Source organism: Capsella rubella, unplaced genomic scaffold, assembly GCF_000375325.1.
Source record: "Capsella rubella cultivar Monte Gargano unplaced genomic scaffold, Caprub1_0 scaffold_1, whole genome shotgun sequence".
Taxonomy (NCBI): domain Eukaryota; kingdom Viridiplantae; phylum Streptophyta; class Magnoliopsida; order Brassicales; family Brassicaceae; genus Capsella; species Capsella rubella.
The window spans coordinates 15,357,348-15,366,352 of NW_006238923.1; the positions used below are offsets into that span (position 1 = coordinate 15,357,348).

Below are 9,005 nucleotides of genomic sequence, written 5' to 3' on the forward strand. Positions count from 1 at the left end.
GAATGTTTTACTTTTTCTTTTTTATTTTTATTAGGGAATATCTTTGAAAATTTTCTTACAAAATTAAAAGATATAGTTTATTTTTGCTATATAACTATCTTTGTATTTATTAATAATTCTAATCAGTGTTAATACAAAATCAATTTAAAATGGTTCATTACAATACGTCAATATTGAAATCATATATATGTTTTTGATATCAAAATATATTTTTCGTGTTTAGATTAAAAGACTATTTCACAACTTATTAACTATTATTTTTTGCCAAGCAATGATAATAAAATGGTATTAAACATCCTAAACATTAAAAAAATCCATAATACTAATTAACCAATTTTCTTATTCGGAAATTCAGTAAAATAGAAAGTCATTTTGCAATTCATTTTTTATAGTTCATATATTAGGTCTTTTAATTGAAATTCACTTCTAAAATATAAATATTATTCCCAAAAATAACACACTATAATGAATTAAAAATGTAATATATTACGATTGTTATCAATATTAAATCAATATAATATTACTATAATATATTAAATCAATATTACGATTGTTATCATATGAAAATTTAAATTTAATTTTTTTCCCGTGATTTCTATTTTTATAGGGATTAAAATTTTTCAATTTTCAATTATTTTCATTTTATGTCATGATTCAATTATATTTATTTAATTTTATTCTATTTCCAAAAATTAATCTTTTTTATGATTCTTTTAAAAGTACACGGATATTTGCGGGTTGGTTCGTCACAACATACATTATGAGTATGTCATTTTTTAATACACATTCTTTTATTTTATTAAATATTATATTTCATTTCCGAATATATACTTTATCCAAAGAATTGAAACCAAATATACATTTTGAAATAATAATTGTTAATACTAAAATAAACGAAATAATAACACATCTGATAAAACATGTTAAAAATAAAATAAACCAAAAGCATTCCCCCACGCTGTAGTGCGGGTCCAAACCTAGTTTACAAACCATTTTTTATGCACAAATAAAAGTGTTATGTCCTACTTTATTATCCGCCGTAAAATATAATTAATTACTGATGATCTTTTCCATTTTATAAGTTACTTATTTAAAATGAGTGTAAGATTATTTTGTTACCAAACGCTAAGAGCATCTCCAACCCACCTCTATTTCTTCCTCTAAACTCTATTTTATAGCAAATTTTGCTCCAACCCACCTCTATATCCACCTCTATTATAGAGATTGCTATTTTTATCTCTATATATAGAGGAACTCTATTTTTTCCTCTATAAATAGAGGTGAACTATTTTCTTACAAAATAGTCCTTTTAATCTCAAACTTCTTTTATTTATGACCAAAATAAATAAAATAAATATATTTAATAACTAATAATAATATAAAATATTTTAAAGGTTTCAATATAAATATATATTCTAAAATTTGAGACTACCATTTGCAAAAGTTAATATATATATAAATAATAGATTTTATTTTTAATATTCTAAAATTTGAGACTACCATTTGCAAAAGTTAATATATATAAATAATAGATTTTATTTTTATTGAAGGAAAAAAAGATTTTATTTTTTCATTTATTCCATAATAATACTTTTAATACCAAAAAAATTACTTAATATTCTCCTAAATTACTTTAATACTTTTGATTTGAAAGGACCAGTACGTTTTTGGAAAAAAATGTGTTAAATGACATAATAACTACATGTATAATTTTACATAATATGATAATTGAGGATGAGCGTGATCTCGATGCACCGATTGAAGTTGAAAGAGAAATTCCACCTCCAGCGGTCCAAATAGCAGAAGATGATGATATTCGTTTCCAAGAGTTTCTAGGTCGATTCAGAAAAATAAAAGATAAAAAGCTCATTTCTCACTTCGAAATACATTAGTTGATCATTTGTGGGAAAAATACACTTATGCTGATGGTTAAGAATCTAGTATCTTATTACTTTTTTATATAGTGTGATGTACTTTTCATTAAAAATAATATATAATATAATGTTTTTATAATAAATGTTTAGTTTAAATAAAAATAATTATTTTATTAAAATTTTATAAAAGTTAAAGTAAATGGGTTAATTTGCAACTTTTATAAATAGATGGTGTTAATATTAAGATTTTAAAAGAATCTATTTGGAATATTCTATTATAGAGGAAAAAATAGAGGAAACCATTGGAGCAAAAGTCACCTCTATTATAGAGTTCCTCTATAATAGAGGAAAAAATAGCAAAAACCATTGGAGATGGTCTAATAACTCAATTGATAAAGATCTCTCGCAAAAATTCAGAGGTCACCGGTTCAAGTAGTACTTGGGACGAAACCTTATAACATGCTCTGGTTTCGGGTCTGAAAAATGTATGGGATTCGCCCCAAAACCTCTTTGATTTAAGAAAAATAAAATTATTCTCAAGTTTGACAAATTTTACTTTACTTTAGTTAAATTAGTACTTATTTTTTTTAGTATTACAATACAGTTTTTGACAAAGGAATCTGAACTTTGATTAATATAGTAAAACCCTTACTTAATACAATGATAATTTTTACGTGTGCAACGCGGTTTTTAAAAGTCCCATGAAGACAGAGATGCACCAGCTTGCTCTTTCTGTGCCTTAACCTTGGTAAACATGTCTTCTTCAGCTTCTTTAACGTTCAAGATTCTATAAAATTATGTTTTTATAAACCAAACTTATTATAAATAATCATGTGGTTTCTTCTTTTGCAATCTCATTATTTCTCAAAATAATAATAATAATAAGTTAGATGATTAACTCTTGTCTTTTGTTTGTACCTTAAAAAAAACCACATGCATGCTCTTATTAGTCTTTTAGCTTTTTTAGAAATTTCCTCTAAAATATAGAATCCAATGTTTTTGCATACAACTCTCTCTGTCGTTTCTTGAAATAGGTATTCACATATGAGCATTGATTTGGGTAATTTTACATTTTTTTAAATCCAAGATTCTGAAAAGTTCAGAAGTAGTAATAAGTAAACTTTTAGTGGTAAAGAATAGTGTGTACCTTATTTTTTTGTGGAATTAAAGAATTAGTTTGGAGGTCAAATCAATATTAATGAAAAAAAATAAAATAAGGATTCTCTTATATTAGTGATCTGTGATTGGGTGTAGCATATGGGAATGTGATTAAGAAAAATCTTTTTATTTTATTTTTATATTTTTTATAATAAGTACATAAATAAAATAAAAAACACCTGTCTGTCATATTAATTAAATGAAAAGTATTGATCTCAATGTGTGTGCCCCCATGCTACTTTCTTTGACTATGTTCATAGTATTTTTATTTTTTCTTCTTTTTGATATTATTTTATGTTTCTGTTTCCATTTATGTTCTTCATCTATAAATAGAAACTCACCATTCTTCTTCTTCCACCTTCCTCTCCAAGTTTAGTATCATAAAAAAATGGTGAAAACTCTTCAAAAAGCTACAAAGAAAATGTCACCATCTCCATCATCATCATCATCTTCATCAACATCTTCATCAACTTCATCATCATCAATAAGGATGATGAAGAAGTACAAAGGAGTGAGAATGAGAAGTTGGGGTTCATGGGTTTCAGAGATCAGAGCTCCTAATCAAAAGACAAGGATCTGGCTTGGCTCTTACTCAACAGCTGAAGCTGCTGCTAGAGCCTATGATGCAGCACTCCTCTGTCTCAAAGGCTCATCAGCTAATAACCTCAACTTCCCTGAGATCTCAACTTCTCTTTACAACATTATCAACAATGGTGATAGCAACAATGATATGTCACCTAAGTCCATACAAAGAGTAGCTGCTGCTGCTGCTGCTTCAGACAAAACAGATCTTTCTTCATCATCATCAGTCTCTACTTCATCTCCATTGCTTTCTTCTCCATCTGAAGATCTCTATGATGTTGTCTCCATGTCGTCACACTATGACCAACAAGTAGTCTCCTTGTCTGAATCATCTTCATGGTACAACTGTTTTGATGGTGATGATCAGTTCATGTTCATTAATGGAGTCTCCTCTGCACCATGTTTACCACTTTCTGATGATTTCTTTGAGGAAGGAGATATCAGATTATGGAACTTCTGTTGATTTTTTTTCTACTTAAATAAATCATACCTTATTCTTTGTTTCAATATTATATAATGTAACTTATACAATATCTTATACATTATTTTTTTCTTTCTCTAAATTCTCACACAATGTATCAAACTTTTGGGGATCTTTGTACCAATATCTAAATTATTTTTGAAATTTAGATATATATTTTCATGTTTAAAGTTCTTTTAAGTCTAGAAGTAGAATAAAATCGAAATAGGTACAAAAAAGAAAAAGGACAGAATCATATTGTCGTTGAACTAAAACTTCTCAAACCTAAAGTTTAAAGTTAATATTGAAACAATCATTTGAGATTTCATATAGTAATTTTATTTCACTTGGAAGTAATGAATACAAAACTTGGCGTTAGTGAATCTAACATTGTTGAATATTAACATGAATATGATACCAAAAAAAAAACAGAGTTTCATGTGACAGTTTATACAAAAGTCAAAAGAGTAAGGAGCAAGTTACACGAGGCTATGCCATAAAAGTCGATGATTAGAGTAACCTTATTTAAATTATTTAGGAAACCAAAAAAAATAAGAAAAAAGTGAGAGAAGAGACAAGAGATGCAGAAAGGGTTGTGGTGAGAATTGGTAAAACCAAAGAGAAAGAGTTAAAACGTTATGTGCTTATTAGATTCTTTGCCATTTTACTCCAACATTGGTCTGAAGAAAAATCTAACAGTAGATTTGAGCAGAAAGCCACATGAGTTGTTTTCTTGGTTTCTTGTTATGTGTGTGTCTTTGTGAGATGGGGTCCCATATTCACTCTCTTACATAGCTTTCTCTATTTTGTTAAATTATGATTTGAAATTTTAGAATAGTTTTGAGTGAAGCAAATGTAACAATGTACATTGGAACCTCATTAGTGACATAAATTGGTAAAATGTGAAAATGGGAAAATTGGTAAATTGATTTTTAACGGGAAAATGGTAAACGATATCAAAATAGTTGAAAGCGGTAAGAGAAAACAATATAATATTTTTTTTTGTGAGTAATACTTTTAAGAAAATAGTAAACGATATCAAAATAGTTAAAAAATGAGTTAGCAATAAGAGAAAGCAATATGATTTTTTTTTGAGTTACGCTTTTAAGAAAACGATAAACGATCAAAATAGTAAAAATAAGTGAGTGATAAGAAAAAACGGTATACTTTATGTTTTTTATAACGCTTTCAAAAAAACGATAAACACTATCGAAATAACTAAAATAAATGAGCTGTAAGAAAACGTTTTACAACTTTTTTTATTTTTTGTGAGAGTAACCTTTTAATCTTGTTTTTGTAATTTGTTATTATTTTATTTGAGTATGTGAAGATCTTATAACTAAACAAGATTGAACCAAGAAAACAAAGGGATGTATAATCTAATTTTTGTTTTTTTTTTCTTTCTTTAAGTATATATAAAAATATATACATGTGAGTCATGCAAAATCAGGTGGCAAATAGTGAATGTCAGTCAAACGAACCTTTACAACATGAACGTTTTATAGGTAATTTGTAAACGTGATTAAGTTGACAAAAACAATGTAATGACAAAATCACTTCTAAAAATTCAATTTTTCCTGTCTCACGTTAATTATAAACGATATTAATTGAAAAAAAAAAAGATGACAGCTTGTTTATGTGTTTGATTAATTATAGAATGTTCTAAAACAGTGAAATGAGCAGGATCAAAAATCCAAAATGAATGAATTTCAATGATGTAAAATGTGTTAGATTATCCTTGCTTTTCGGTTCTTTTCGCAAAATCTTTGACCCAATAAACAAAAAATAATTGATATATAAAAATGAATTAACGACGAATTTATTCTTCATTATATGTAAAAATCATTCTAAATAAATTAAGTCTTATAAATTGGATAGTGTTTCCATAAAATGATAATATTTTCATTGTAAATTGCAGTTTATAAATTACGATATAAATTAATTAAAATGTTAATGTTTTCGCTGTAAACATTACTGGTCTAGTGATGGATTGTAGAAAATAGAATCAGTAGATCTTAAAACCAAATTTAAATTTTACTCAGACACCTAATTTTTATCTACACCAAGATTTGTTGGTATGATGCTTTAGAGAGAGCTATACAGAAAACAGTAAACGTGTCCAATAATACAGAACAAGTCACAAATTTGACCATACCCTTAAGTTCCCATTGCCGTCATATAAGTTGTCTTCGAGCAAAAATAGGGGTGTATCCTACTTGAAACCATATAATACATAGGGCCAAATATAGTCGGTCCATCATCATTTAATAAAAATTTATTGAGATCATTGGACCTAACCCACAAATGGTGCATTACATTCATCTTTCTTTCACCGAATGAAATATTTTATTTTTGGAACGGACAACAAAAAATTTATAAATCAAATTTTGTTTATTTGTAAAAACGGTCCACAATTAGTTTATAACAAAAAATAATAATTCGGTTTATACTATGATGTGCTATAGTTTATGAATGGTAAATACAATGCAGTGTAATTTATGAAACAAATTTTTCCGTCGCAACCATCGTAATCATATTATATGGAATAAGATGAGTTTTGTTTGAGGATCATGGTCGTAATGATTTTACAAAACACATAACATGGCATTATTATTCGGAAATGTTTTATGTTTGCTTATAAATCAAATAAAGTTTGGGTGTTTTCACAATTTGCTTTAGCTAGGCTACAACAGATATGTAATTTTATAAACGCAAGAGAACCTTTCATCTAATAAATATAATATATGATTCAGAAACGTAGAACCAAACCCTTTTTGGGTCTTAAGTAGAGATAAGTACAAAAGACATAAAGAAACTTGGTGTTGCTAAATAAAGAGGCAATATTTTGAAATAGATCCAAGACTGGTCGTGAAATCATGATCTCAATTATAAGATTATGTTGTCTCATTATAGTGGATATTATTCAATCACATAATGTTGTTAATTATATTTGCGATTTCACGATGGATAGATAATGCGTATTCTTGTTTTTAAGTTTTATATGATGAGATCAGAGGTGAACTAAGAAAAAAAAAATGGATGAATGAGTGGACAGAAAATTATATATTTTTTTCTAAAATATAAATAATTTTTGTTTAATGAACAGTATATTCGACGGATAGTTAACTATTTTTTTTTAACTAGAGATTCATAATATAAACTGGAGATTTTATTTTCAGTATAATCAATAAACCTTATAAGCCTAAGAAAACATGAGTTGCACATGGCTTGCACTCCAATTTGAGTAATATATACAGTAAATTAAAATGTATATATAAGTATATTTGATCCCAAATATTGTACTAGACTACTAACACTTCAATTTTTGTTATATGGACTGTGATGTTTATGTGATAAGCCTAAAATTAGTTAGGGAATATACAATGGGACACTAAATCATTAAATATAGTGTAAATTCTTACACCAAAATTTCTCCAATAATACACTAAATGGGACACTAAATCATTAAATATATTGTAAATTCTTAGGCCAAAATTTCTCCAATAATACACTAAATTGGTACTAATTTTGGTGTCATACTATATACCCAACATCTTTTGTTGTGTGTGTGTATGATTGAAGACTTAAATCATTTTTTTCACGACATATATATTGTGTTCTCTTCACTCCCATCTTCAATTTTCTTAAGTAAAGATAAAGTAATACATTCATGTCTACTTATGAGCAATGAAAAAACCCACCATAAGAGAAAAACGAAACAAACGTCAATATCAAAATGGATCCAATCGTTCAACCCATAAGGCATCACCTGGTTGGTGGCCTCAACAGTACTAATCAAACAAAACAAACACAAGAAAAAAGTATGCTACAAAATAAGTAAACATTGATTTTAATAACATTGATTAAATAAAACCAAAAGATAACAATTATAATAGAATCATGTAAGAGACTAGTGTCATCTCTACTTAATTAAAATAAAAATAATGGTTTGAGTGTAATTTAGAGGAAAACAACACTTTTTTCTTACTTTATCCCATTGAACTTTTGTTTGTGCCTAACCCTACATCAACTACGATAAAATTTGAATTACCTACACCACCTATCTTATTCCGGTAAAAAGCATAAAACCGTGAAGCGGTATTGCTGTGTCGTCACTAGAGTCTGACTAGAATGACACATAAGCTACTAAAGCGACTGTGTTTTGGTCTAAAGTCGCAACTAAAACAAAACGGTGCTGTTTTAAATACCATGAAACGACACCGTTATATATCTTATATTATTAATACACAAAATCATCTAATATAAAAATATTTTGGTGTTAAAACATACTACATAATTGTTACTATATTAAATTTTTAACAATAAAATTGTACCACACATAATTATAAGAAGAGATATTGGCATCTACACCTACTTTCTTACAAACTAATATCACTCACACATACTTTTTGCTACTCATATACTTTTTCACTATAAAATGACAAAACAATCCTTTACTAAATTTCTTCTACGTACGATACTTTATGGGGGGTATTGGGAGAATGATTTTTAAAGATTCTTAAAGTTTAAAATTCTCTTGTTATTGGTTTATGGATTCTTGAATTCTTACTAAAGTCTTTTGTTATTGGTATGATGATTTTGTAATTCATTTAAAATCTTGTGTTATTGGTGTGTTGATTTTTAAAAATCTTTTACAATCATTTGTTATTCAAAAAGTTGTGAATTCATTGATTTTGCAATTCTATTAAACTCTAGTGTTATTGAGAAAATGATTTTATACACATTTACACATTAACAACAACTTTCAAAATCCTCTACTCATCCTAGATATTTGCAAAGTTTATAAGAAGTATAATCCAAACGTAAACGTATCACGTATGTCATCTTATAAAAAAAAAATATGTTTGGATAACAAACTCAAGTAACAAAATCCAAACATAATAAAATAACGTATCATGAGTATCATCTTT

General features: G+C 27.1%; 1 protein-coding gene across 1 annotated transcript; it reads left to right on the forward strand.

The window, feature by feature from the left end:
- The first annotated feature begins 3,420 nt into the window (after positions 1 to 3,420).
- Positions 3,421 to 4,077, forward strand: LOC17900875 (ethylene-responsive transcription factor ERF014). Its single transcript, XM_006304129.2, has one exon. The coding sequence runs from the start codon at positions 3,421 to 3,423 to the stop codon at positions 4,075 to 4,077; it is 657 nt and encodes a 218-aa protein (XP_006304191.1).
- Positions 4,078 to 9,005: the final 4,928 nt, after the last annotated feature.